At 48.4% G+C, this 27984-nt stretch overlaps 4 protein-coding genes and 1 non-coding gene across 7 annotated transcripts; 2 read left to right on the top strand and 3 right to left on the bottom strand.

Moving 5' to 3' along the window:
• Positions 1–951: 951 nt before the first annotated feature.
• Positions 952–3690, top strand: Pfn1 (profilin 1). Its single transcript, XM_020161254.2, has 3 exons — positions 952–1216; positions 2628–2820; positions 3427–3690. Exons 1-3 carry the CDS (start codon positions 1085–1087, stop codon positions 3522–3524), a joined length of 423 nt encoding a protein of 140 aa, XP_020016843.1. The 5' UTR covers positions 952–1084; the 3' UTR covers positions 3525–3690.
• Rnf167 (ring finger protein 167) lies at positions 2686–8494 on the bottom strand. 3 transcript variants are annotated; one of them, XM_020161276.2, is made up of 10 exons: positions 8308–8492; positions 7697–8197; positions 7533–7613; positions 6561–6686; positions 6364–6451; positions 6099–6189; positions 5809–5914; positions 5574–5667; positions 4866–4946; positions 2686–4782 (listed from the first exon to the last, which is right to left on the bottom strand). In XM_020161276.2, the coding sequence occupies exons 2-10, from the start codon at positions 7778–7780 to the stop codon at positions 4472–4474; spliced, it is 1062 nt and encodes a 353-aa protein (XP_020016865.1). In that variant the 5' UTR covers positions 7781–8197; positions 8308–8492; the 3' UTR covers positions 2686–4471. The 3 variants fall into 3 exon arrangements, with proteins under 3 accessions (XP_020016865.1, XP_073903199.1, XP_020016867.1); XM_074047098.1 differs by lacking the exon at positions 6561–6686 and having other exon boundaries at positions 8308–8494; XM_020161278.2 differs by lacking the exons at positions 7533–7613; positions 7697–8197; positions 8308–8492 and having other exon boundaries at positions 6613–6683.
• Positions 8495–8603: 109 nt separating this feature from the next.
• Positions 8604–11424, top strand: Slc25a11 (solute carrier family 25 member 11). The gene is made up of 8 exons (XM_020161279.2): positions 8604–8857; positions 9479–9631; positions 9717–9923; positions 10109–10199; positions 10279–10369; positions 10458–10557; positions 10634–10685; positions 10818–11424. The coding sequence occupies exons 1-8, from the start codon at positions 8763–8765 to the stop codon at positions 10971–10973; spliced, it is 945 nt and encodes a 314-aa protein (XP_020016868.1). The 5' UTR covers positions 8604–8762; the 3' UTR covers positions 10974–11424.
• Positions 11425–13721: 2297 nt separating this feature from the next.
• On the bottom strand, positions 13722–16763 carry Gp1ba (glycoprotein Ib platelet subunit alpha). The gene is made up of 2 exons (XM_074047096.1): positions 16710–16763; positions 13722–16482 (listed from the first exon to the last, which is right to left on the bottom strand). The coding sequence occupies exon 2, from the start codon at positions 16474–16476 to the stop codon at positions 14269–14271; it is 2208 nt and encodes a 735-aa protein (XP_073903197.1). The 5' UTR covers positions 16477–16482; positions 16710–16763; the 3' UTR covers positions 13722–14268.
• A 4630-nt stretch (positions 16764–21393) lies between these two features.
• LOC141414528 (small Cajal body-specific RNA 11) lies at positions 21394–21521 on the bottom strand. Its single transcript, XR_012439544.1, has one exon.
• Between the last annotated feature and the right edge of the window lie 6463 nt (positions 21522–27984).

Below are 27984 nucleotides of genomic sequence, written 5' to 3'. Positions count from 1 at the left end.
TGTCACGCCTGCGGGCACCCCTGCTTAATGACCTCTGTTGAGAAGGCCAAGGGGCACGGCCGGTGACCCAAACTGCTGGCCCTCAAACGGGCGGAGCTGGAATATGGGGCGAGGCAGTGGGCTGGAGCCGATCCAGCAAAGAGATAATTCCCTGGAATTAGGGATGCGCTTGAGTGAGCCCGACCTGTGCGTACGAGACAGACGCTGCCCGGGTGGGTACCTTTAGCCCTGAAAACGACCAGAGTCATTTGTCAGATTCTCCTTTGCCACCTTATTGTTTAAACAACCAAAATCAAAGAGTTGGAGAGGCAATAGCACACACACGCCTGTTCCCCCCGCTTCTTTCTCCGGGCAGGAGACACGTCCCCGACCCGCCTTCCTTCCTAGGAAGGTCCAAATCGGTCCGTCCCGGCGCGCGCTCGCCCTGCCGGCAGCTGGCCTCAACCGCTCCATGCGTTGTCCCTCCCGCCCCGGCGCAGGCGCGGGCGCACGCGCCGCCGCCCGCCGTTCCTTCCCTCTGGCGGAGGTGGGGGGGAAGGAGGAGTCGTTCCGTTTAACCCTGGGCTCCCCGAACTGTCTTTAATTTGCCCAATTTGCATGTTGCTAATTCTTCCTCCTTTCTCTTTCCTTCCTTCCCCTGGCTCATTTTCTTCCTCTCTACCAAAGTCTGGTTTGTATTCAGTGCAAACTGGGGCGAGCCCCAACCTTAGCGTCTCCATCGCCGCCCCCCACCCTCACCCCCAGCGTTTTACATTGCTTTCCATCGAACTCTGCAAATTTTGCAATAGGGGGAGGGATTTTTAAAATTGCCTTTGCAAAAGTTCGCTATCTGGGCAGGCAAAAGGGGGGAGGGAGGGAATGGGGAGCAGGCCCCGCCCCTACCGCCCTTTGCAAATAAAAATCTGGGGGGGGGGAGGAGCAGGAAGTGGCGGTGCGAGAGCTGCTGCACAGCTATCAGAGCCGCGGTCCGGACGGCAGCGCGTGCCCCGAGCTCTTTGCCTTCCCCCGCCCGCCATCCCGAGGCAGCCCGAACCCAGCCCGCGGCCCCAGCAGCATCGCCGAGAGCATCCCCAGCAGCAGCGCCATGTCCGGGTGGAACGCCTACATCGACAGCCTCATGGCGGACGGGACCTGTCAGGACGCGGCCATCGTAGGCTACAAGGACTCGCCCTCCGTCTGGGCCGCCGTCCCTGGGAAAACCTTCCTCAACATCACGGTACTGCGAGGCCTGCGCGGTCCAGGGCACTGCCTGGGGCTTGGATCCTCAGGGAGGGACTTGGGTGGGGGCGGGAGCGATCCAGGGAGTACAGAAAGGCTGTGACCGGGTCCTTGCTCTGGGAGCGGCGCGAGTGGCAGCTGCTTGTGTTCCTCTGTTGCCCCCTAAATCCTACACCTCTGGCGGCAGCGCCCATTCCGCCCGCCACCCCGCTTTCTGCGACGGGGCGTTACATCCGGGGCACAGGGCGGGGAGGGGCGCGCCGCCCGGTGCGGCGGCCCACTTCCGTCTCCTCCAGGGCGGGGCGGGCACGCGCTGCAATTTTAACCGAGAATTGTGGCTGAGGTGGAGATTGGGGACACCTGGCTCTCCTTCAGGCCTCCAGTTTGCGCCCCTTCCACCATTGTAACTCCTTATGCGGAGGGGAGCCCCAGGCGCGTGGCCTTGGTTCCATGCCCGTCCTCCGTGAGCTCCTTGCCCCTCCCAGCTCCGTTAGAGAGGGCGAGGCCGCCACACACACCCCCGACTCGGCACGTTGGCCCGAACATTCCTGTGAGGCCAATCCCGGAAGTCCCCTCACCCTCCTTTCCCGCCATCCGGCGGGGCCTGGAGCAGGGGAACTTTGTGAGAAGTTCAGAGACATTCAGGGAAGGAATAGGGGATCGCTACTGCTGTCTCCACCACCACCTCCCCAGGCCACACTGCCCGGAAGTGGGGAGGGGGAGCGGAAGTTCGAAAGGGGGGAAGGGGATTTCCGGGCGGGAGGGTACCGGATATGGGGGTTTGGGGTGTAAGGGGGAGGGAGAGAAAGGTTCCCTGGGGTATCTAGACCCCAGAGCTGTCTCTGCGGGTCTGGCCCCCAGCCCCCTTCAAAACTTTAACAACTTTCCTGGAAAACCCCCAGGGGTCTGCTTCCTCATCTTGGGGAATAGATACCTGGACCTGAACTCTAGGTTACTTGGAGACCCAGGCGTCCAGGCCCCTAACAACTCCTGCAGAACCTTTGACCAAATAAGGGCAAAGTTGCTTCTCCTGCTTTGCCCGCCCCCTCCCTTCCCCTCTCCGCTTCTGCTTTTCCTGAAGGAGAGTTCTAAGCATCCAAAGGCTCTCCACCTCGCTTCACTGACTTCTGGCCCCCTCTGTTTCTCAGTTTCTCTATTAAACATCAAGATCTAAGTTTCCAGAGGAATATGTTATTCCTTCCTCTTCCATCTCGTTTACTAGGTTTGAGGATCATGATCTAATCCATTAACCTCCCCAGCACTAAGTTTCTCACATTTCATTGTCGTGTACAAAGCCCTGTCCCCCTCCCCAGGATTCTAGCTCCTGGAGTAGAAGGCAGGTGGGTTCTTGGAGAACAAGATGGAGACCTGGGTGCACTAACTTCATGGGTGATTGATTTCCTTTTTAGCCAGCTGAAGTTGGTGTCCTGGTTGGCAAAGACCGGTCAAGTTTTTTTGTGAATGGGCTGACACTTGGGGGCCAGAAATGTTCTGTGATCCGGGACTCACTGCTGCAGGATGGGGAATTTACCATGGATCTTCGTACCAAAAGCACCGGTGGAGCCCCCACCTTCAACGTTACTGTCACCATGACTGCCAAGAGTGAGTTTCTGAGACTTAACCATTGCTTTAGCTTTAAGATCCCTAATGTACCTTCTCCCACTAATCTTTTAGGTTCTTTTTCTGTGTCCTTTCCCAGTGTGAAGGGGGTCAGAACAGCATTCTAATTCTAATGTGGTGGGTGCTGGAGCTTTGGATAGTACCCTCAGTTTTGTCTCAGTTCCTCATCTTGTAAAGAAATTGAACTGCATTACCTCTTAGGGCCCTTCCTGCCTCAAACTTTTTCAGATTAGAAACTGCCTGTTTTCTTGAAGGGGGTAGATTGTTGGGATCCTAAGTTATTAGCATGTAACTCTGATCCTTTGAGCTCTTTTGTTAAAACCCAAAGGTGACAGGCTCATCCACAGCCTAGTCGTTTGAACCTTTGATCCCTAAATTTTAGCCTGTTCCTCTCCAGCCTTTCAGCTTCATTTTCCCCTTTTGAAAAGCCCTATTGTTTAAGGGTGACTGACAGCCTGCCTGTGTGTGGGGGGGAGTTGGGAGGGATGAGGTTGAGTTACAGCCCCCAGGGCTGGACAGCTGCTGAACAGCTGGCAGGGGGTGGAATTGTGACACCTGGGTCCTAGCCTCCTTTTTCTTTTCCTCCAGCGCTAGTCCTGCTGATGGGCAAAGAAGGTGTTCACGGTGGTTTGATCAACAAGAAATGTTATGAAATGGCCTCCCACCTGCGGCGTGCCCAGTACTGACCTCATTTGTCCCTTTCCCCCACCACTCCCCACAGCTTTTGCACCCCCTCATTCCCATACACACACATACCATTTTTATTTTTTGGGCCATTACCCCATATCCCTTATTGCTGCCAAAACCACATGGGCTGGGGGCCGGGGCTGGATGGACAGATACCTCCCCCTACTCATACCCCTCCTGTGTGTGATTGGAAAACTTTTTTTGGTTTTTTTTTTTTTTTTTTTTTTTTCTGAATAAAAAAAGATTCTACTAACAAGGTGCTGTGTGGTTTGAGCTTGGGTATCAGAATAGGGCCAAGCTCTATGAGCTTCATCCTTTATCCCTACTTGGAGATAAGTCACTAGAGTTCAGGTATTTGAACTTACTGTCTCCATGTCCAAACCAGACCCTTCTTGCTCCTTCCATTTTTCAAGTGGCCTATCCCCTCCAGTGTTAGGTTCAAGGCCTAGGTCCTCAAGTTTGCTTGTTGAATTGGTAGGTAATGGAATACAGCCATCCAAACGAGAGAATGGGTCCAAGCCTGCGGGCAAGGCAGGGCCAGCTTGAGTCATCCTCATGTAGGTGGGGCTCCCCCCTTCTGAGTCACAGCAAATGCTGCTGGGGCTGTCCCCATGACTGTAGCTTAGTATCTGCCAGGCTCCCTTGTCCCTTTAAGACAGAAAGGTGATTTTCTAGGATACAAAATTCACCTATGAAAAGTAAATGACCATATTTTTCTTCTTAAACCACAAGCAGAAATGACCTTACCCTTTCTTAGTCCACAAGACCAATTTTTATTAACCCAAGAAGTGAAAACCTAGTCCCTTCACCCCGTCCCAATCCCCTCAAAGGGATACAGCTGGGTATGGGAGAAACTTGAAATGGAAATGTCCCCTCTCAATTTAAAGACCGGAGGAAGAGGGCCTGTGCAAATAGGTCACCAGAGGTTGTAGAGGGTCAGGGAGTATTAGGCTAGGATGGCAGATGAGGAAGAGAAGGAAGGAGAGGACGGGGGATCTGTTGATGTCCCAGGAAAAACAAGGGGTGCAGGGGCTAGGGAGCCGAAAGAGGTGGGAAGAATGGGGCTGGGCCCCAGGAGTGGGGTTCGTTCTGAGGCAGGGTGGTCTCTTGGCTCTCCTTCCTCATCACCATTCTCTTGGCCCCGAGTTTCTTCCTCCTGCTCTTCGTCTCCAGGACCTCGATGAACGGGCTGCTTGCAGATGGGGCAGGTCTTCCTGGTCTGAGTGAGCCAGGGGTCCACACAGCGGCTGTGATAGGCTGTGGGGAGGAATGCATGAAGCACCTGGTGGGTGTGGGTGTGGGTGAGGTGCGGGTGTGGGTACAGGTAGTGAGGACCTCACCATGAGCACATGGGAGTACCCGCAGTTTGTCCCCATCCTCATATTCATCCAGGCAGATGGCACAGACATCATACTGATCTCCTGCCAGAGAAAGAAAGGAAACTTATCCTTCACTGAGCTACTCATTTTGAACTAGAACCCTCAAGAACTTATTCTGGGAGGCTTATAGAACTAAACCCTGGAAAAATTATTTTCCCTGGTTCTACAGAGCCAGTGGAAGAACTAAAATAGGCAGGTGGTGTAAGGCCAGGGGAGAACATGGGAGAATTTGGGGCTGGAAGGGACAAGCAAAGCAGAGGTAAGAAGGGAAGTGGGTTTTGGGGGAGGTGTAGGGTGGAGAAACAGTGGGAGGAGCGGAAATGGGGGCAGGGCCTCAGCTATAGCCTTATAAGGTCACTGGAGGCTCCAGAGCCAGATGACCCAGCCCTCACCTGATTCTTTGAATCCTCCAAGCTCCTTCCATTTTTCTGCTCTCCCCCTTCTCCCTTCTATACAAGGTCTATCCCTCCCAACTATTTTACTTAGTCATCTTTACTTTCCATTTCTCCATTCCTGTCCTCATTGTATTTGTGGACAAAAGGAAAAGAAAAGGTAGCATCTCAGGCTAAGACTGCAGTGCCATCTTTATGCCCCTTTTCTGCTGGGCTCAGAACTCCTTCAGAACCAGGTAAGCTGTGGGATGGGCCCTCTTCTCGAATGTACCCTCACCCTTTTGATAGTCATGGGTAGGAATCTGTTTCAATTGCTCTTTGGTAAGTCGATTCCGCTGGAGCCGTTTCCGGTGTTGGATACAACGAACTATCTGAGGGAAGGAGATGTGGATATACAAGGTTTAAGGAACAAAACTGGAAAATCCAGCACAAATCACACCACTTCCCCATCTCTAGATCCAGTCTGAACTTAAAACCCCAGCTCTTCCCAATACACTCCCAGAGCTACTCACCATCACTGTCCCCATGGCCAAAACCAACAGTCCTACAATCCCAGTGAAAGGAATGAGGTAATAGCCCAAGGGGAAGCTATTGTCTGGAACCAGAAGCACCCGAGCCCTGAGGAAAGGAAGACCAATCTCAAGAGAGGCAAGGAAGGCAAGACAAGAGGGTACCTGGCTCTGGATGAGGCTGGGGGGTGGGGGAAGAAGGACCTTAGACTGAGTGGGTGGGGCAGTGAGGCCTGGAGGACAGGTTGGCATCCAACCAATGGAGGAAAGGAGATGGAAGCCTATGTCCTTACCCCTTTTCGTAGACAAAGAGGGCACGCAGGTACTCCGCGCTTCTCTCTCCAATAAACACAGACGGGATCCAGATCTGCTGCTGAATTTCCTCTGCAGGGATCAGGCATTACACTGGAAGTCAACCTTCCACTTCTCAAATCCTTTGAGAACCCTGGCATTTGGCACTTTTTGCTCCATTCCACCCAAAGAAGCCTTCAGCCCTCCAGCTAGTTCTCAGCCTGAGCTCTACTGAAAACTCAGCTGTCCAGATATCCCCAACCTTACCACTATTCCACACCATGTTCAGTAGTTCATTGGAATTCACGTTGTGAACCACAGCTGCACCATACCCAGCCTTCTGAGCATTTAGGACCTAGGGAGACAGGGCAGGGGATGAGGAGCCATCATGGGCCTTGCCTCTCTTCATTCCTGGTGCTGTTGTTTGCCTTCAGCTTCCCAGCTCCCACTCCACATTCAGCAACCTTGAGGTCAAAGTTGCAGTCGAATCTTCGAAGCAGTGCAATAAAGACTGACCCATTGACCCGGGCTGGGGGTGGTGGGGCAATGGGGCTGCAGGCATTTTCTGGGTGAGCCTCCACAAGGAACCCCTGGGGAATAGAAGCAAACAACAGTTGGATTTCCCCTGCCCATGTTCTGCTTCCCACAGGGCTCACCAAGCACACTGCTCCCAAGCAAGCATGCTCCACCAAGCATGCTCCCTGCATGCTGCACATCCTCTATTTTCACTTCCTTTTCATTCCTGGGGTCTGAGCATCCCATCCAAGTCAGAAGTCTACATCTTCTCTCTCAAAGATCCAATTACAGCAAACAACATCCCTTCACCAGATCCTTCCATTAGTCTTCTCCCTGAACCCCACACTCCAGTTTGAATTTTCTACCCATCTATGCCACTTTCTCTCAGGTGCTTTCACATTCCAATTTTCGGTACACATACACACAGAGAGAACACACCTCAATTTTCCAATTACCAATCTCACAAACCTATGGCCCAACTAAGTTCTTGCTAAATGGCAGTCTTAGTGATGAAGTACTACACAACTGCTTATCTAACTTCATGCTCCTTCTCACACAATAAATAACCCTATAATTTCTATTATCCCAATTTACAGTAAAACAAAGACTCAGAGAATTAACTTGCCCAAGTCCCTATAACCAAAAACTACTTCCAGAGACCCTACTGAAAAGCACCACTTCAATTTCCCTCATAAACCCGTAGTTTTAGGGTGGACACTGTCTTCTACCTCTAGACTCTGCATTCCACATTAGAAATGTGCATGCACTTGTTTTGTGTGTTTGTTTTACTGTGCTGGGGACTGAACTCAGTCCAATGCACTTAGTTCTTGCTATTACTCTTCCTACCTCCAGTTTCTCCCAGGGCAACCCCTGCCCAGGATGGAAGTCATGGAGAAATAGCAAAACGGGAAGAGAGTCACCTGAAGTCCTTCCTGGCTCAAGGCAGCCCCAAACAGAGCTGGGAGATCTGCAAAGTCCATGCTGGCATTGTGCTCCGAGGTCTGTGGATTAAAAAAAGTTCATGTTCCTCTCAGCCTGCAACCCCTCCTTCGGCGCCCTTCCCCCGTCCGCCCCTAAGACTCACCGCTCGAATGAGCCCCCGAATGGGGGCCGCTCCCCACAGCACAGTGGCCACAACCACAGGAAGCGGGAAAGCCGCAGAGTGCATGGCAACAGAAGGGGAAGGGCTGAGGAGGTCGCGTCCAGATAGAAGGAGCAGAAGCGGAGTTCTGCACCCTCCCAGACCCTCCTTCAGGATCCTAGGGGTCCAGCCACCCCCAGGTCCCACTTCTCAGCTACATGGGGGCGCCAGGGAAGGAATCCAGACTCGGGGAGTGAGAGATCCAACCCCTTTAGTACAGCTGGGAAGGAGACACTAAATGTGTCCTTTTCTGGTATAGGGATAAAACGGGGAAATAGACCGTAGGCAAACACAGGTGACAGAAAAACTTCTGTAAGGGTGGGGGAGCCCCAGGAGGAGGGACTTCCGGCCAGGTGGGCCGCCTTCCTATCCCCTGGAAAAGGAGTTTCCGGTAAAGTCAGGCCGCTTCCAGCATTGGACGCTCAAGACGAAGGACTTCCGGTCCTAAAAGGCCGGTTAAGAGAAATGTTAGAGATGGAGGGAGAACCGATTCCCCGAAGACGATTTCCCTTTACTGCCTGGGATCCTGAAGCCACCCTGTTTACAAACCTCACCTTATCCGTCTGGCCTCCGCCGCCGTGCCTTCAAATACCGCGAGAATACACATTCACTTTATCCCTCCCCCACAGCTGAAATCTTGCTGTATTTATCGCGAGAGAACTCCTAACTATGGAGAGCCCGACTGATTTGCTCTCGCGAGACCTTCAAAACAAACTATTTTCCCGCGATTCCTAGTCGGTAAAAACTGTGCGTATACTGAGGCTTCCTGAATCAGCCACACCCCTTCCCGCACACATCCTTAAACTCCTCCTTCTGGGCCGCCTTACTCCCGGCCGCCCTTGCGAGGCGCGCGCGCGCCTGCGCCAGCGCCAGCTTCCAGCTGGAGCTGGACTTGAGAGCCTCAGGGGCTTGCGCGCGCTCTCTCGCCCTGTTGCGCGCTCGGTGTCACCTTGGGCGCGAGCGGAGCCGCGCGCGCACGGGACCCGAAGCTGAGGGCCATTGAGTGGCGATGGCGGCGATTGCAAGTCCCGGGGCCGGAGGGATGGACGGGAAGCCCCGTACCTCCCCTAAGTCCGTCAAGTTCCTGTTTGGGGGCCTGGCCGGGTAAGCTCAGGCCCCAGGGATGGGAAAGGAGGAAGAAGGGACTGGTGCAAGTAACAGGGCCCAGTTCATCTGAGAGTCTTTTGCAGTGAGCTGAGCCCGCACGGAGTCAGCGTGATCCCCAGCATTTTGCGAGGCCCTTGATCATGATCGTTTCACCCGTTGCAAGGCCCCTACTTGGGCTTCATGCAGAGGTCATTGCACGACCCTCGCCGGGCCACAGGAGTTTTACAGCCCGCTGTTTGGCATTGCGTGGCTGGTTGGGGTGTTTGGCTTTGCTTGGCTGGCTGAGTTCCATGTCATTAAATGGTTCATTGCAGGACTACCGGGAGTCCCAAGTCGTGGATGCCCCTTTCTCCCCTCGTTGGGTTGACTACGTGTGGTTCCAGCTTACTGCTTGACCTCCATGGAACTGCCAGAGGCATTTAGTTGCATGGCCCCTACTAGACAACTATTCAGGCACACTGCTCTCGGTGCACACATACTCTCATCGGCCTCCTGAATCCTTAGCCACATGATAGGTCTTGACCTTTGTAATTTCTTGCTGCCAGTCTCCAATAGGTATTACCAAATCTGGAACAACTGACCTCTCACTCTGCTCCTGCTTTCCCACCCCCCCCCCAGGATGGGAGCTACAGTTTTTGTGCAACCTCTGGACTTGGTGAAGAACCGGATGCAGCTGAGTGGGGAAGGGGCCAAGACTCGAGAGTACAAAACCAGCTTCCATGCTCTCACCAGCATCCTGAAGGCAGAAGGGATGAAGGGCATTTACACTGGGTACTGGGTCTTGAGTTCATAAGGGAGGGTGTGAGTTGGCAGCCCCAGATTTTAGCCTGACGTATTTGACCTCTCTGCTCCCCAGGCTGTCTGCTGGCCTGCTTCGCCAGGCCACGTACACCACTACTCGTCTTGGCATCTATACTGTGCTGTTTGAGCGCCTGACTGGGGCAGATGGTACACCCCCTGGCTTTCTGCTGAAGGCCCTAATTGGCATGACTGCAGGTGCAACTGGTGCATTTGTGGGAACACCAGCTGAGGTGGCTCTTATTCGCATGACCGCTGATGGCCGGTGAGTTCCAGGTCTGAGCCTAACCCCAGCCTCATTCCTAGAATCCAGAATGAGAGGACCGTTTTTTGTTGTGTTTTGTTTTGTTTTTTAAAATCCCAGACCTAGATTAGCATATTTACCTGTTCAGCCCTCCCCTTGCTACTGTGGACTATCCTGATCTTGGCCTCTCCCTGCCCTCCCACCAGTCTTCCAGCTGACCAGCGCCGTGGATACAAAAATGTGTTTAATGCCCTGATTCGAATTGCCAGGGAAGAGGGAGTCCCCACACTGTGGCGGGTGAGTGAAGGTTGAGGACTTGGGATAATGGGGTCAGATCTCTGGCATTTCTGACTCTTTCTTCACTCCCCACCTCCAGGGCTGCATCCCTACCATGGCTCGGGCTGTTGTGGTCAATGCTGCCCAGCTCGCCTCCTATTCCCAATCTAAGCAGTTCTTACTGGACTCAGGTGAGACCCAGAGCTGGGTCCTCAGTTCCCAGCCAGCCTGGCCTGGGCTGCCTCCCATCTGACTTTAACCCTCTGCCTCACCCCTCAGGCTACTTCTCTGACAATATCCTATGCCACTTCTGTGCCAGCATGATCAGTGGCCTTGTCACCACTGCCGCCTCCATGCCTGTGGACATTGTCAAGACCCGGTGAGTGTGCAGGCCTGGGCCTGGAGAGCTATAGGAGGGCCCCTTTCTGTCTCTCATGCCCCAACTTCCTCTCCAGGATCCAGAACATGCGAATGATCGATGGGAAGCCGGAATACAAGAATGGGCTGGTGAGGAAGCAGGGCAGGGGGCTTGGGCGAGTGTGTATGCCTTGGGAGGGCTATGATGGTAAATGGATAAAGGGGATGGAACCCTAGAGACCAGGTCCTAGCTCCAGCACTCTGCCTGCCCTGTCTGTCTAGGATGTGCTGGTGAAGGTCATCCGCTATGAGGGTTTCTTCAGCCTGTGGAAGGGCTTCACACCATACTATGCCCGTCTGGGCCCCCATACTGTCCTCACCTTCATCTTCTTGGAGCAGATGAACAAGGCCTACAAGCGTCTCTTCCTCAGTGGCTGAGGTGGCAGTGGTCCTGGAGCTGGTGCGCCGGGGCTCCCAGTCACCCACTGCTCCTGCAGTCATCGCCCTGGAGGGCCTGGACTCTGCCACCCCCAGCCCTTCTATTTATTTCCCCTCCACAGTGTGGTTTCCTCCTTTGTGGTAAAGGACTTTGGTTTGTTCTACCTTCTGCTCCAGCTTGCCCTGCTTGGCCTGATTCTTATGACCAGCCTGTCCCTGGCTGTTCCTTGGAGGAACTGGGAAACTCTCTGAGGAGTTCTAGTCCCTTCCTGGTTATTAGTTTCAGGGCACACAGGACAGCATAAAATCCTCCTCCTCCGTGAGGAAGCCAAGGGAGAGCTAAGTTATCAGGATCGAGCAGAAGCTATCAGGATGGTTAAAGGGTCCTCAGTGGGAGGATGTGCTTTCTTCCCTTTCACAGAGGACTTAATAAATTGGATTGATGACACCACCCCCAAATCTGGAGAGTTGTGGGAGTTAGGAGGGGAGGAGACTGGACAAAGAAGCTGATGTCCCTGGAAACAGGAACTGGAGTTTTTAAGAGAAATTACTAAAGAAAAGCACCTGCTGGTTTTAGGAAAATGTTATGTAAATTAGTTGTGCCAGGACAGCTGACAGGACAAAGAAGCCAAAACTCTAGGCCCTGTGTTGCTTCCAAGCCACTTGCCCAAGAATGCAGCTGACACATAAATCATCTCACACAATCCCCACAAAAAGCCTCTGCGATTAGTGACCACCTTTGCAGACTTAAGAGGGAGAGGATGAAGGGATAAAGAGACTGAATCAGACCTGTAGCTTGGAGCTACAGGGGTGAAGGTAGAGGGGCAGGACTTATGGGGATGGGCCCTGCAGCAGACCCAAGGCTTAAAGGGAGATTGTTGGCCAGAGAGAGTGGCTGCCTCCTCCACTTTTTTGAGAAATGTGGTTTCCAGGCCCTCTCCTGAAGGAGCCATACACTTCGTAGGCTGGAGTATGGCTTGAGTGGTAGAGTGCTTGCCTAGCAGGTATAAGACCCTGAGTTCAAACCCCAGTAGTGACCCAAAAAAAAGACCAAAAATCTCTTGGAGCATAAAGGGACTTGAGAAAGTTAAACCAGGAGGGGTACTGGACAGCCATGGTGTGGCACATAGCATGTTAGAGCGGTCCCCTTGACAGAGCCTTGTCAACAGAGCCAGAGGTGGAGCTCAGCATCCTGGCATCCCTATTGCTGCCTCTGTCCTTACTCCTCCATGTACACTGTGTCCTGGGCCACAGTGGTTCCTTTGAGACACTTGTGGCCTGGATCTCATCCTTAACAGTTTCAAACAGCCGGAAGATAACCCTGGAGCAGTTGGGAAGTGGTTGTAGCAATAGGCCATGCACCAGGCCTAGCCTAGGAGGGGAGACTACACAGTAGCAGTCAGGTTGGGAAAGTGGATGGGGATGACAGGGGCAGTACTCTTGGCCTGAGTGAGGGCAAAGGCTCAAAGAAGGAACACTGCTGATGCCTGGTGGTCTGTACGGTGCTTACAATGGTTCAAGCACAGATAGTGACATGTTTCATGAGATGAAGCTGGACTGGCAGAATCAATGCAGAGAAGTCCATTGCTAAGCTAGAGAGACGCATTCAGAGAGGGAGATGCATTCAGGAGAGAGATTGAGTCAGATTCTCAACTTAGGAAGATCCTTCTAGAAACACCTGGAGGAGGGGTTCTACATGGAACCAGAAAGATGCAGCCTGCTGGAAACTGGTAGCTCACACCTGTAATCCTAGCTACCCAGGAAGCAGAGATCAGGAGGATCGCAGTGTGAAGCCAGCCCAAGGCACATAGTTTATGAAACCCTATCTCCAAAATACCCAACACAAAACAGGGCTGGTAGGATGGCTTAAAGTGGTAGAGTATCTGCCTAGCAAGCGTGAAGACTGGAGTTCAAACCCCAGCCCTATAACAAAGAAAGAAAGATGCCTTTACTCCCATTCTTTGGACCCCAAACCCTAGATTCTGCTGAGCACAAGGCAGTGAGCACAAGGCAGGAGAGAAAACCTCACCAATGTGGTTAGGAAATGTCAGAATCAGGAGAGGGTTCCATTTGCCTGTGTCCTGGCTTGAGAGCCAGAAACCTGAGACCAGTCAAACCTACTGGATGACACACACAGCCAGACCCATACCCTCCCACTGTCCTGTTGACCTGGGCAGTGAGGAGAGCTTCATTTCTGTTTCCGAGGTTGCAGGAGTGAGTAGACAGACTTCCACCTCCCTCCCTTAGTGCTAAGGCTGTGGGCAGGTAGGAGGCCTCAGCAGTGTTGCTCAGCCCCAGACTTAATATTCTGGAACAGGGTACCTAGTCTTCAGAGAGGAGTCACCTTAGGTGGGAAGTGACCCTGTGTGCTGACCCACCCATGTTTGGCTGTGATTGAAGGTTTATCAGGTATTTGGGACCAGGGTGGGGGCAGTTGGGAACTCGTGTCTTTTCAGCCCAAATATTAGACATACTGCTCTTGAACACTAACTAGACTTGGATTAACCCCTGATTTCTGTGACCTGAAATTACTGCCTTACACAAGATTTTTCTTTCTTTTTTTTTTTTTTTTTTGGTGGGACTGGGGTTTGAACTCAGGGTTTTACACTTGCAAAGCAGACATTCTACCACTTGAGCCACACCTCCAGTCCATTTTGCTCTGGTTATTTTGGAGATGGGTGTCTCAATCTATTTGTCTGGGTTGCCCTCAAACCGTGATCCTCCCAAGTAGCAAGGACTACAGGCGTGAGCCACTGGCACCTGGTGACCTTGGGAATTCTTGTAGCAGGAACCTGAGCCACTTTTCTCCAAAAGAAGATACATCTTCTTTTAAAACTTATTTTTATTATACAAATAGTATACAATGATGGAAAAGTTGGAAATGCTAAGCAGAGAAAAAATTCACATTTATGACACCCTGAGAAAATTAATGCTCACTTCTTGATAAATCAATTTCCAAATTTTCTTCGACGTACAGATGCATGTGAGAGCCATGTACTATTCCATTTATTTGCTTTTCTTAAATTCTTCCCTAAAGTGATGGCAGTAACCGTGTAGCCTGGCAATCCTCCATGTAGTATAGGGAGCTTGGTTCTCTGACCCTCCCAACTCCATCATCCCACTACCCCTACTGATTTCTGGGGTCTGGGATTGTATGCCTGGATATGAAAGGGAGCTTCAGACAAAGGAAAAAAAAATAAGACTTCTTGTGTGCCTTACCCACCCACCCCCTCAGCTAGATCCCTATAGGGGAGCCTGTCAGAGCCCCTCTCAAGATCCCCAAAACCACTTGCCTTCAGAGACTGTGGCCAGAGTACCTAATGCCCACTGTGCCCAGCAGGTCCTGACCACGACCCTGACTCAGGGCAGAGGGCCGCCGTCCTGCTACTAGAGGCCCCACTCTGCCATTAGGTCGCACCCACAGGAAAAGGCTAGAACGGAAAGTGGGGAGAGACCCTTGAAGGAAGAGTAGCCAGGCCCTGGGCACAGTCACCTGCCTTCCCCTCTGGACCTCTAGATGTGTGGTTTGTGTGGATATGGCCAAGGCAACAGACTGGCCAGAGCCCAGGGCATGGGGCTCCAAATGCCAGACCCAGGTCAGCAGCAGGATGAGAACCACAGAGGCCAACAGGAGCCAGAGGAGACCCAAAACATAGAAGCCCAGGGGGAGGAGGCAGCAGAAGTCAGAGTTGAGAAAAAGGTCATTTCTGAAGCTATCAAAATTCTCTTGAGCCACCCCATAGACCTTTAGGAAGTTGATAGGTTCAGTTATGATTGATATGATGGATTCTAAAGTAGTAGGAAGTGAAGTGTGGTCTGAGGTAAAGAACAGTTCTGGAAGGGTCAAGGTTGTGGTGGGCTCTGGGGTAGCTGAGGCTGAGGTAGGCTCCGAGATTGTGAGAGTTGTGGCAGACTCAGGAGTCATTAGAGTTGTGGTGGGCTCCGGGGTGGTCGGGGTTGTGGTGGGCTCCGGGGTGGTCGGGGTTGTGGGGGTGGTTGGGGTTGTGGTGGGCTCCCGGGTGGTCGGGGTTGTGGGGGTGGTTGGGGTTGTGGGGGTGGTCGGGGTTGTGGGGGTGGCCGGGGTTGTGGGGGTGGTCGGGGTTGTGGGGGTGGTCGGGGTTGTGGTGGGCTCCCGGGTGGTCGGGGTTGTGGGGGTGGTTGGGGTTGTGGGGGTGGTCGGGGTTGTGGGGGTGGCCGGGGTTGTGGGGGTGGTCGGGGTTGTGGGGGTGGTCAGGGTTGTGGTGGGCTCCGGGGTGGTCAGGGTTGTGGGGGTGGTTGGGGTTGTGGGGGTGGTCGGGGTTGTGGAGGTGGTCGGGGTTGTGGTGGGCTCCGGGGTGGTTGGGGTTGGGGTGGGTTCAGTAGTGAGCTTTGGACTTCTGGAAAATGTGGATTTCATGGTCAATGGGAATGTGGAGAAATCTGAGATAGGTCTGGATGGGAATGGAGTTTGTTTCTCAGTGGATTCTTGGGTTGGAGACAAAGAGGGTATTTGTCTGTCTAGAGAAGCAGTAGACTCTGAGTAGAGTAAGCCCCAGTGGGTTGTTTGGGCTTTGGTGTTGGTAGAGAACTTGACCACAGTCTTTGTAACATGTACCATGTCACCTTCAGTGACATCATCATATTCATCATAGGCTTCTGGGTCATCTGCATCTCCTGGGGAGGGACAGCCCTTCCCTGGATAGGTGTAGATGGGTATGTTCCCCAAATTGACGCATCGCACACTCGCTACATTGGGGGTCATGCCCTTAACATCCGCACCCTCCTTCCATAAGTAGACATTGTTGGTATTATCCTCCAGCCAGCGACGGAAATAGAGTATCGTACAGTCACAATACCAGGAGTTTCCATGGAGAAAAACAAAAGGCAGTAGGAGGTCCCCAAAAAATCCCTTTGGTATTGTGCGTAGCCAGTTCCCTTGGAGGTAGAGGGTGTCAAGCTCCCCTAGCCCTTCCAGGAGCCCAGAGGGCAGCTCACCCAGCCTGTTGTTGGACAGATTGAGCTTCCTCAGCCTGGTTGTGGGTGCCAGGAGCTCAGGGGGAAGAGTCTTCAGCTTATTGTTTTGAAGGTAGAGCTCATGGAGTTGACTTAGGCCATCCAGGGCACCAGGAGACAAGGAAACCAGCTGGTTGAAGGAGACGTCCAGGGTAGTGAGTGCAGGCAGTACCCGCCCTAGAGAGGGTAGGCTTTTCAACTTATTGTGAGATATGTCCAGGGTCTCTACCAATGGCAGTGTCTCATCAGTCTGCAGGCTCGTCAGCTCGCATTGATCCAGGTACAATTGAGTGAGGCGAGTGAGATGAACCAGGGATGCCAGGGAGAAGGTAACCAGGTGGTTCTTGCCCAGGTGGAGGATGCCTGTGTCTGTTGGCAGGTCTACAGGCAATGCTGTTAGCTGTTTGTTATCACAGTTCACTTCCAGCTTGCTGGTCACTTTGGAGACATCACAGATGAGATGGAGGTGTGATGGACTTGGCAGTAGAAGCAGCAAGAGGAGGAGAGGCATGGGGACCTGTGAACAAGAGAGCTTCAGTGGACATTGCATCAGCCCCTGGCATCATTCTGCCAGTATCCAGCCCCTGCCCCTCTAGCTCCTAGGATGATCCCTCTCCCAGAAACTCAGTTTCCACACCTTCCCCTCTCCCACCCTTGCCCCAAAGCCTAAACTACTATCTCCAGGTCCTTGGCTCCTATCCCTCACTTAGACCCTCCTCCACCCCAACCTGAACCCCAGCTTACTGGCAGCCAGAAAGACCTCTGTAGGCTCAGAGCTTCTTCCAGAGTATGGCTTGGTCTTTCTATCTTCCAACTCCAAGGAGGACCAGGCCAGGGGCAGGAAGGGGATGAGGATGGGGAGGAAATGCAGCCTGATAAGAACTCCTGTGACCCAGGGAATAGTCTTCCTCCCTGACACAAGCCCTTATCACCTTCCTCCACAACTTTCCCCTAAGCTCTCCTTTTGGCTCTACTCTGTTGCCTTTCCTTCCACACTGGGAAGATCTGGGGTGGAATCCTTTGACCATGAACTTCTCCCAGCTTTTATAAAAACTTCTCTGGGGCTGGAGGCATGGCTTGAGAGGTAGAGCACCTGCATAGCAAGTGCAAGGCCTTGAGTCCAAACCCCAGTACCAAAAAAAAAAAAAAAACAGAAAAGATCCTTTTCCACATGCCACCCTCTCCCCTGCCACAGCCACATTCTCAGAGATGCCTAATTTTAATTCTCCCTTCCTCATCGCCTTCTGCCTTCTCTCCTCAGCCTTGGCTGATTTCTCCTCTCTACTACATGACTGGTTGTTGCCAAGGTTGAGAGCGCCCTCCATGCAACACTTCTCCATTTGACTGTACTTGATTTTTGTAGCCTGAATACCCATGGCCACTCCCTCCTTAGGACTCTCCCTTGAGATTCATGATAAGTGGCAGTAATTTTCTTGCTTTTCCCCTTAACCTATCTGCATGGGACTTCTTGATCTCCTTTGGGGATTCCTTTTCCTCTGCCCTTCCTGAGCAGCTGGGAGCCTCCCCCAGCCCCAAATTTGTTCTTAGGTCTTCTTCATTTTTATGCTCAGTAAGTACCTAGGATCCTATTTGTCCTTTCCCTTGCCTTCAACTACGACCTCTAACCCAGTGACTCTCAAGTCTTTAGTGCAGATCCCTCTCCTGAGACCCAAACACATGTCCAACTGCCTTTTGAACTTCTCTCCTCTGATGTCCACAAGCACAAACAATATGTTTTTCCAGACATGGTATCGCACTATTGAAGTCATGGCACCTGGGAGGATGACGTAGAAGGATCATGAGTTTGAGGCCAGTCTGGCCTACTTGGCAGGTTTGAGCAAAACCCTTCTCAAAAAACCAAAATCAACCAAGCAAAAACACAATATGTTCAAACCTGAGCTCATCCAAATGGTTTCTCCTCCTATGTTGTCCACCCGGTGAATGGTACCATCATCTACTCACTCCCCTAACGATTACATCAGTACAAAATCCTTGGTAGTCATCAGCCACCCCTACCTCTTCTCCTCCTTCATCTCCATATCCAACCGAGTCCTTCTGGTTTTATCTCTGGTTTCTCAGTTCTACTCTGCATGGCCCCCTAGTCCAGGCCACCATCTTCTCTCCTACTTTCGGGCAATAGCCTCCTCATTGTTCTCTTAACTTCCTGATTTCTATTTTCCAACAGAGTGGCTTACTGAACTGCAGATTTGCTAATCTCATTCTACTGTTTGATCCTACCAATGCTTGACTCTTTGCAGCTCTCAGAAAGAAATCTAAAGTCCCTAATATGACCTTCAGGCTCCTGCAAGATAAGACTTTGCCTACCTGTGCAGCCCCATCTTTTGCTACTCTATCCTCTCTTGATCATTCTCTTTCCTGTGCCTGAAATTCTCACTCCTTACCCCTTTTGCCTAACACTTACTTATCCTGGCAAGTTCTAGCTCAGAATTTCTTCCTCTGGAAATTAGATGCCAGTTTCAGAAATCCAGCCCCCATGTCTGTTGGGCCATTGACCCTTTGAATGGTAAGAATGCCCCACCCCACCTACTGCTTTCCAGAAGGGGGACCATGTAACCACATGAGCCTGCCTTGATCTGCTTACTGCTGGTGACTGGACAAGGAGTAGTCACTAGAGCCAGATACAATTCATTCATAGACTTGTCATTTATATAATTTACCACCTGCAAAAAGTATCAGGAAATTGGAGAAAATGAGGCAGTCAGTATCAGGAAGTGAGGTGGAAGTTTACATAGAGAAGCCATGATGTTGATTTTGCATTGGTATCAGTTTGAGTTTTCAGTTGTAAGCCACACAAAATGTTCTTGCTAACTTAGGTAAAAAGGGAATTTATTTAAAACACATTGGCTAGAACCAAGTGCTGTGGCATGTGTCTTTAGTCTCAGATATTCAGGAGGCAGATGTGGGAGGATCCAGGAGTTGATTACCAACCTAGGCAACATACCAAGACGCAACATAGCTGTCTCAAAAAAAAAAAAACCAAACAATTGGCTACTGCACAGACTTTTCTAGTCTGGAAGACCAAACATGGAGCTATGCAACCAGCAACAGTGACCAAAACCAGGCTGCAGAACCAGTCTGGTGAGCAAAACTGCTGCTCCTGCAAGACTAGGTCACTGCAATTTGCATTGTTTTAGCTGCTGAGCCAGAAAGTCCGTGTTGCCACAACCTCTCCTGCTGCAGAGCGTCCATCTCATGCCTATTCCTTTGTGATACTAGCTCCTAACTCAAGTCTGGGTGTCAGCCTGATTGGTCACGTGCCTGTCACCCAGCTGCAAGGATGTCTGGGAAGGCATTATCAGCTTCTGAAATAGGAAGCATGTTCTGCTTCTCCAAAGATTCTGAAGTTGAAGAATTTTCCAAACAGAAAAGAAGCTCACATGCTTTGGCTCCTACTGAAGTGGTCCTATGTTTTACCTTCTTCAAATGTCAATGTTCAAAATTACATTAACACATTTTCATTCAAGCTCTGCATCTTTGAATGTTTGCAATTAACCCTAATTGGCCAATATGAATTACTCTTTTAGTGTAATTCTGGGTTGACTTACTCATATTTTTGTTGTTGTGCTGTTTTTTTGAGACTGGGTCTCATTATGTAGCTTAGGCTTACCTAGAACTCAGGATTCTCCTGCCTCCACCTCCTGAGTGCTGGGATTACAGGCATGTACCACCATACCTAGCTTTTGGAATTTGTGCATTTAAGTTAGAAAATAAGAATGGCCTATATATTTCTTTGGGGAGGGGTCTTTGTCCATTTTTCTGTTTGTTTTGTTTTGTGATCAGAGCTATACCAGTGCTATAAAATAAGTTGATTTTTTTTTTATTCTCTGGAACAGTTATAGATCATATGGATTTTCTGTCCTATGTAGGTTGATGGAATTGATCAAACCCATCTGGACTTGCTGTTTGGGAGCTAGCACTTAGAATACCTTTCTAATTCCTAATTATTGCTCTGTTGATGCTGTTCTTTTTTTTGGGTGGTACTGGGGTTTGAAGTCAGGGCCTACACTTTGAACCACTCCACCAGCCCTTTTTTTGTGAAAGTTTTTTTTTGAGATAGGGTCTCAAGAACTTTTTGCCCCAGCTGGCTTCAAAATGTGATCCTGCTGATCTCTGTCTGCTGAGTAGCTGGGATTACAGGTACAAGCTACAGGCGCCTGGCATTCTTGTACTTCTTGAGTCAATTTTGGTAATTTATATTTTCTAATAGTATCATGTTTTGTGTAGGCATTCAAGTTTATTTATTACAAAGTTGAACATTTATACTTTATTTTTGGCAGAACTGGAGTTTGAACTCAGGGCTTCAAGCTTGCTAGGCAGGCGCTCTGACTTGACCTATGCTCCAGCCCTGAACATTTATACTTTTATCACTTATTAAAATCTCCATGCTCAGGAGCTGGGGGTGTGGCTCAGTGGTAGCCTAGCGCTTGCTGGCTCTCTCTCTCTCTCTCTCTCTCTCTTTCTCTCTTTCTCCTCCAGCACTAGCAGGATTCCTTCAGACTGTAAATTGAACTTGGTCAGCTTGCTTTGATCTAGGTACAGTTGGTGAGGTGAATGAGTGAAAGACACCAGGAAAGCCTTGGATAAGGTGACCAGGGAATTCTCACCAGAAGAGGATCATTGTTGTATCTGCTGGCAGGCCTGCAGGCAGTGCTATCATGCCTATCTGGCCACAGTTTCTATGTCATATGTTGGTTGCATATTCACTTTAAGAAACTGATAAACTGGCCAGACATGGTGTGCATATCTATAATCCCAGCTACTCGAGGTGTGGAGGCAGGAGACTGGGCAAAATAAAAACAAAAGAAGGTGTAGATCAAGTGGTAGAATTCTTGCCTATCAGGCATAAGGCCCTCAGGTCAATCCCGTTACTGGAAGGAGGTGTGTGTGGGGGTGGGTGATGCTGGCAAATGGATTCTTTTTTTTTCTTTTAAGTACTGTTGTTTTGGTGGTACTGGGGGGGTTGAACTCAAGGCCTCAAGTTTGCCAGGCAAACTTGAACCATGCCCTGAACTCCAAAAGTTGACAAACTGTTTTCCAGAGCACATGTAACAACATTCTACAACCCCACCAGCAATGTATGAGTGACCCAGTTTCTCTGCAGCCTTTGATGTTGTCATATTCTAGTCATTCTAGATGTGTAGTGATCTCATTATGGCTTTATTTATTTTTTTGGGTGGGACACACAGGTCTGAATTCAGGCCTTCAAGCTTGCAAAGCAGGTGCTCTACCTCTTGAGCCACACCTCCAGTTCATTTTGCTCTGGTTATTTTGGTGATGGGGGTCTGGAGAACTATTTGCCTAGGCTGGCCTCAAACCTCTATCCTATTGCTCTCAATCTTCCTAGTAGCTAAGATTATAGGCGTGATCCACTGGCACCTGGCAGGAGCATTCTTTTTTTCCTTCTTAAATTGTCCTCTCATGCCTTTAAGAGCCAGCCCTGTTCTTAGGACTGCCCTCCTAAACTGAGAAAGAAGGAACGTTCTTAATACATTCTAAAATCTATAAGTTTATTTGATATATGGTTTGTACGTATTTTCTCCCAGTCAAGTCAAATATATCATTTTTCCTTTTATGGATTGTGCTTTTGGTGTCAGCTCTAATAATTTTGCCTAAATTTTCTCCCATGCTTTTTGATAAAACTTGATTTTATATTTTACTTTTAAAATCAAGGCATTTTGTTTTGCTTTGTTTGTGCTTATGAATGTTCAGTTCCTATACCGCTGTTGCAAAGAGTATCTTCTTCCCATTGAATTACTTCTGTACCTTTGTCAGAATTAGTTAGCAATAATTTTATCAGTCTGTTTCTGGGTTTTCCAGTCTGTCCACTGATCAATGTGTCTGTCCTTCCACCAATACCACACAGTCTTGATTATTCCAACTATGTAATTACTTTTAAAATTAGATAGACTGATTCCTCTCACTTTATTCTTCTTTTAAAATTTGTTTTAGCTATATGTGAAATACCAAGGCAAGACCTCCTTGAACAATGAATATACACTTAAAAAAAAATGAAGGACAGGAAGGCAAAACAGGTCCTGTCAGGGATGGATACCAGTGGGAAGGAAGACTAAATGCAGAGTGAAGGAGGGTGAATATGGTGGATGTACTTTGCATACATGTATGAAAGTGGAGCAGTGAAACATGTTAGAATTGTTCTAAGGAGGGGAAGGGGAAGGAGGATGAAGAAATATGGTGGAGGGTGAATCTGAATAAGATACATTATAAGGGCCAGGTGCCAGTGGCTCACGCCTGTAATCCTAGCTACTTGGGAAGCTGAGATCAGAAAGATCAAGGTTCGAGGCCAGCCCAGGCAAATAGTTCTCAAGACTATTTCCAAAACAACCAGAGCCAAATGGACTGGAGGTGTGGCTCAAGCAGTAGGGTATCTGCTTTGCAAGTGAGAAGTCCTGAGTTCAAACGTCAATCCCACCAAAAAAAAAAAAGAAAGAAAGACATACATTGTAAATACATAGGTAAAAGTCACAATGAGCCCCCTGTATAATTATTATATGCTAATAAATTTTAAAAAGTTAAAAATTTGTTTTGGCTATTCTATTATCTTTGCCTTTCCAGATAAATTTTTTTAAACTGGAGTTTGAACTCGGCTCACATTTGCTAAACAGGTGCTCTGCTACTTGCACCACTACCCCAGCCCTTTTAGTGGGTTTTTTTTTTTTCCTATTTAGTTATTTGTCTGTCTGTTTATTTACTTATGGAACTGGGATTTGGACCCAGGGCTTCAAACGTGCAAAACAGGCACTGTACCGCTTGAGCCACATCTCCAGTCCATTTTGCTCTGGCTATATTTTGGAGATGAGGTCTTGCTAACTATTTACCTGAGCTGGCCTCAAACTGTGATCCTCCTGATGTCAGCCTTCCAAGTAGCTAGGATTACAGGAGTGAGCCACCAGAGCCTGGCTCCTTTTTAGTTTTCAATTGTTTTTCAGATTAGGTCTCATGCGTTTCTCCAGGGCCAACTTCAATTAGAGACCCTTCTGCACACAGCCTACTGTGTGGCTGGGTTTACAGAATTGTGTCACCATGCCCAGCTTGTTTGTTGAGATGGGATCTTGCTAATTTTTTGACTGGGCTGACCTCAAACTGTTATCTTCCTGATCTTTGGTTCCTGAGTAGCTGGGATTGCAGGCATAAATTACCACTCCCAGCCCATATAAATTTTAAAATAATCTTATCTGTATCTACAAAAGTCTTATTAGGATTTTGATAGGAATTGTATTATATCTGTATATCAATTTAAAGATAGTTGAGGCTGGCCCTTTTTGTGTTGAGTATTTTCGAGATAGGGTCTCAAGAAGTATGTGTCCAGGCTGGCCTCTAGTGGAGATCCTCCTGATCTCTGACTCTCGAGTAGCTAAAATTACAGGCATGAGCCACTGGCACCCAGCTAGAACCACCAGTTTTTTCAGCTGTCATCTGGCATCTACTTGGGTTCTCTTGGACTATAAACACAGGCAATCTTTCAGCAGAATTTTCTTTGCTCTAGCTGTGGATCAATTTAAGGAAGAACTTGCACTTTGATCTCTCTAGATTGGATTACTAGTATGCTGTATTATAATTTCCTGCAACACACTGCCAAAGTGATTATGAAACTTTTTTTTTTTCGAGAAGACATTAGTATATAGGTCAGGCAGGCCTTGAATTCTGATCCTCCTGCTTCAGCCTCCCCAGTGCTGGGATTATAGATATATGCCACTGTGCCAGGCTGGAAATTTTGTTTTAATGTCTGTCTTTCCCTCTAGATAGCAAATTTTGGGACATTTGGCACTCAGAAACCCAGCTCATGCTCTCAGAGGGAGAATCTGTTCCAGGGGTTGAAGGAAGATTGAAAACCTTAAACAAGGCGTCCCTTGGGCTTCTCTCTGTGTGACTCATGCCTTATTTATGTAGTCATTCTTTTATTTTCATGTCTCACTTTTTTCTTTCTTTCTTTCTTTCATTTATTAGCATATTATAGTTATACCAGGGGTGCACTGTGACATTTACAAAAGTGCTTACAATATATCTTACTTCGATCACCCCCTCCATCTTTCTCTTTCATCTCCCCTCCCCCCTTCTTAGAACAGTTTCAACAGGTCCATTATTCTACCTTCATACATGAACACATAGTGCCTCCATCATATTCGCCCTCCTTCATCCTTTCCTTATGCCGCCCCCACCAACTGGTACCAGTCCCCAAACAGACTTCTTTTACCTTCCTGTCCTTCATTTTTTAGAGACATTTTTTGTTTGTTTATGATGGCTATATAGGGAGTTTCACTGTGATATACATATATATGTATATGTGTGTGTGTGTGTGTATGTTTTATAATCTGGATTGGTGCATCCCCTCCATTATTCTGCTTTCAACAGGTTTGAATGTCTCATATTCATTCTTATATAGAAAGTACATCAACGGGGCCGGGGGCGGGGAGGGGGGGGAAGGGGGAGGGGAGAGGTGGCACCAACAATCTATACATATGTAAATAAATATAAAAACGATTAAAAAAAGTACATCAACCACATTCAGCTTGTTTACTTCCTTCAGTTACCCTCCCCCTCCTATTAGCACCCTCCGCTTGTGTGACCTGTGTTTCATTCTTGTCCTTCGTTGTTTAGGTGTCTGTTCACTGGTCAGTGGGATTTTTGCTTTGGTGTCATACCTGTGCATGCATTGGGCTTAAGTCAATGTAACCTGCTCCATTGTACTTCCTTGCCCTTACGTCTCACTTTTATATGCTTCCTCTAATGTCTTTTTGTCACAGTTTTTTTCTTTTTGTGGTGCTGGGGTCACATTCAGTGCCTGGGGCATGCTAGGCAAGCCCTGTAGCAGCTATCATAGGGAATATGCCTCTTTTGGAGAAGCTCAACAATGTCAGCGTGGTTTTGCAGGGATTGCACTTACTATCCAGTAAGCTCCAGTGCCTGGCATGGTGCTTAGTGACTATTTCTTGAATCAATGAAGGAAGTAGTATACAGTGGGAAGTTCTGCGAGGGCCTCGTTTGAGTAGAAACTCTAACTTGTAATGGATTTGACTAAATCTGTCAGTGGTTTCATTTATTTATCCATCCATTCATCCATTCATTTGTTCATTCGTTTATTGGGATGGTGTCTCATTGTATAGCCCAGGCTGGTTGCAAACTCTCAATCTTCCTGCTTCAGCCTCTTATGTCCTGGGATTGCAGCATCGAGCACCACACTAGCTACAAAGGTTTTTTTTTTGGCTTCTGATTTGATAGTTTATTTAAGAAAATCCCACCCCAATGTCAAAAGGACTCACCTATACTCTCTTCTGTTAGATTTAGTTTTACCTCTCATTTTAAAGTCTCTAATTCATATGGAGCTGACCATTGTATATGGTGTGAGGTAGGGACATAGCCTCAATTCCTTTTTCTCCATCTGTGAGGCAGTGGCTTTCTCTAGCTGCTAATATGGTTTCTCCCCAGCGATGCCACGCTACTGTTCTCCTGCATGGAGCTTCCATACCTACCTGGACTGTTTCTCTACTCTGCTCAGTTTCCTCGCTTTGTCAGTTACTAAAACAGTGCCATGCTGTGGTTTTTCTTTTTCTTTTTTTTTTTTTTTGGTGGTACTGGAGCTTGAACTCAGGGTCTACACCTTGAGTCACTCCATCAGGCCTTTTTTATGATGCGCTTTCTCAAGATAGGGTCTTCTGAACTGTTATTTGCCTGGACTGGCTTGGAATGACAATCTTCCTGTCTCTATTGTATGCTTACTTACATTTCTTCAGGTGTGTCTCCAGGATCGGTATAGCAGGCTCACATGATAGTTCCATGTTTAGCTTTTTTATTTTGTTTTGGTTTGAGTTTTGGTGGTTATATTGGGGTTTGAACTCAGGTTCTTGTGCTTGATAGACAAGTGCTCCACCACTTGAGCCACGCCCCAGTTCTTTTTTGCTTTAGTTATTTTTCAGATAGGGTCTCAAGCTTTTTTTGCTCCAGCCAGCCTTGGACCAAGATTCTCCAACCTGAGATTATAGGCAGGGACCACCATATCCAGCATGTTTGTTGAGATGGGGGTATCACTAACTTTTTGCCTGGCCAAAAGCTCTCAATGTCTTTTTATGGTGAGGATGTTGAACATTACTTCATGTGTTTATTGACCATTTGTACATCTTCCTTTGAAAACTGGTTGTTCAATTATTAGTTGGATTGTTTCCTCTTTTGGTGTTTAATATTTTGAGCTCCTTACATATTCTGATATTAAACTTTTATCTGACAAATAGCTCTGCCAGCTATTCTTTATAATTGCTTCTTTCTGTTCAGTTTATGGATACTTCCCCCCTTTTTTTGAATATTTAAAGTACCACTTCTTTTCAGTAAGCAAATGAAGAAAAAAACCTAGCCTTGGTAAAAAGCAAAGAGAATTTCCTGTTTCAGATTCTTGCTCAATAAAGCTTTTTGTCAACTTTAGATGGTGGGAACAAATATATAATTAAATATGTGTTCTCCTTATTTGGATTATAGATGAGAAATTCATTTAACTTTGACTACATATTCCTTTTGTTTTTATTTTATTTTTAATTTTTTTGTCAGTACTGGGGTTTGAACTTGTCCTCACAATTGCTAGGCAGGCACTCTACCACTTGAGCCACTCCACCAGCCCATTTTTGTGATGGATTTTTTCAAGATAGGGTCTTGATAACTATTTGCCTGGGCTGGCTTTGAACTGCCATCCTCCTGATCTCTGCCTCCTGCCTTCTGAGGAGTGCAGGCACATATTCCTTTTTAAAAATTGGTTTTATATATTCTTAAATAGAATCACATGATCGAAAAAGTAATTCAATTTGTCTTTAAAAACTAGTCATTTTTTTTCATTTTTGGTGGTACTAGATCTTGTTCTTGATAGGCAAATGCTCTACCACTTAAGCCCAAAAACTAGTCACATTTAATCAAAATGTGATATGTTATATAATTCAAATAATACAAAGACTGCTTCCCAAAGGCACTGGCATGTTATCAGCCTTAACAGATATGTGTCTATTCTTTTTTTTTTTTCTTTAGTATGGCTGGAGTTTTAACTCAGGGCTTCACACTTACAAAGCAGATGCCCTACTGCTTGAGCCACACCTCCAGTCCATTTGGCTCAAGTTATTTTGGAGATGGAGTCTTGAGAACTATTTACCTGGAGCCATGATCCTCCTGATCTCAGCCTTCCAAGTAGCTGGGATTACAGGCATGAGCCACTGGCATGGGCTTGTGTCTGTCCTTGTGTTGCTTTTGTTGAAAAGAATAGAACAGACTATTAACACTTAAATTAGCACCTACTGTTTTCCATGATTAGTTTGGAATATGCCAGGGGTAGGGGAAGTATTTGTAATATTTGTAATAATTAGTTCTACTGCAACAAAGAGCATTTAAAGGAGGAGATACTTCATGAAGGCATTGCAGTGTTGAGTGAAATCTCACAAGGAAAATATGAAAGGGTAAGGAGAAGATGAAAAGTCAGCTGCCACAACAACAACAAAAAAATTCAGAGCTGGTGGCGTGGTTTCCTAGCAAGTACAGGACCCTGAATTCAACCCCCAGTATCACCAAAAAATTTAAAAACATTTAAAAAACCTTTAAAAACAATTCACAAAATATTCTGTGTGTTAAGTGTGTCTGTGCTGGCAGTGATGGCAGAAGGATCATGAGTTTGAGGCCAGCCTGGGCTACAATGACTCACAAGACAAAACAAGATCTGGGGTATTGCCCTGGGTTCGGTCCCCAGCACGTGTGCGCTCACACACACACACACACACACACACACACACACACACACACACACGCAGTGTAACCTGTAGCACCTTTGAGTATTTTAAATGGCCTTTTGGAATTACAATGAGCACAGCAAGCTGGTGGTGTAGCTCGGCGGCAGGGTGCTTGCCTAGCATGTGTAGATCCTGGATTCAATCTCCAGCACCACCACCACCACCGCTACCATTCCTGGCAATGATAACGCAAAGGTAAATATCCTGTAAGCAATCTTCCATTGTGC

Source organism: Castor canadensis, chromosome 11, assembly GCF_047511655.1.
Source record: "Castor canadensis chromosome 11, mCasCan1.hap1v2, whole genome shotgun sequence".
In the NCBI taxonomy this organism is placed as follows: Eukaryota; Metazoa; Chordata; class Mammalia; order Rodentia; family Castoridae; genus Castor; species Castor canadensis.
Note: the sequence above shows the minus strand (reverse complement) of the source record. Positions and strands in the feature narration are given on the sequence as shown.

What these genes read in the sequence shown, in the direction of transcription:
- Pfn1 (XM_020161254.2), top strand. Translation starts at nt 1,085, where the DNA reads ATGTCCGGGTGGAACGCCTACATCGACAGCCTCATGGCGGACGGGACC. An exon ending in AAACCTTCCTCAACATCACG is followed by an intron (nt 1,217 to 2,627) that starts GTACTGCGAGGC and finishes TTTCCTTTTTAG; the next exon opens with CCAGCTGAAGTTGGTGTCCT. An exon ending in TGTCACCATGACTGCCAAGA is followed by an intron (nt 2,821 to 3,426) that starts GTGAGTTTCTGA and finishes CTTTTCCTCCAG; the next exon opens with CGCTAGTCCTGCTGATGGGC.
- Rnf167 (XM_020161276.2), bottom strand. Translation starts at nt 7,780, where the DNA reads ATGCACTCTGCGGCTTTCCCGCTTCCTGTGGTTGTGGCCACTGTGCTG. An exon ending in GAACATGGTGTGGAATAGTG is followed by an intron (nt 6,190 to 6,363) that starts GTAAGGTTGGGG and finishes TGATCCCTGCAG; the next exon opens with AGGAAATTCAGCAGCAGATC. An exon ending in TACCCATGACTATCAAAAGG is followed by an intron (nt 4,947 to 5,573) that starts GTGAGGGTACAT and finishes TTTCTCTGGCAG; the next exon opens with GAGATCAGTATGATGTCTGT.
- Slc25a11 (XM_020161279.2), top strand. Translation starts at nt 8,763, where the DNA reads ATGGCGGCGATTGCAAGTCCCGGGGCCGGAGGGATGGACGGGAAGCCC. An exon ending in GAGTCCCCACACTGTGGCGG is followed by an intron (nt 10,200 to 10,278) that starts GTGAGTGAAGGT and finishes CCCCACCTCCAG; the next exon opens with GGCTGCATCCCTACCATGGC. An exon ending in CGGAATACAAGAATGGGCTG is followed by an intron (nt 10,686 to 10,817) that starts GTGAGGAAGCAG and finishes CTGTCTGTCTAG; the next exon opens with GATGTGCTGGTGAAGGTCAT.
- Gp1ba (XM_074047096.1), bottom strand. Translation starts at nt 16,476, where the DNA reads ATGCCTCTCCTCCTCTTGCTGCTTCTACTGCCAAGTCCATCACACCTC.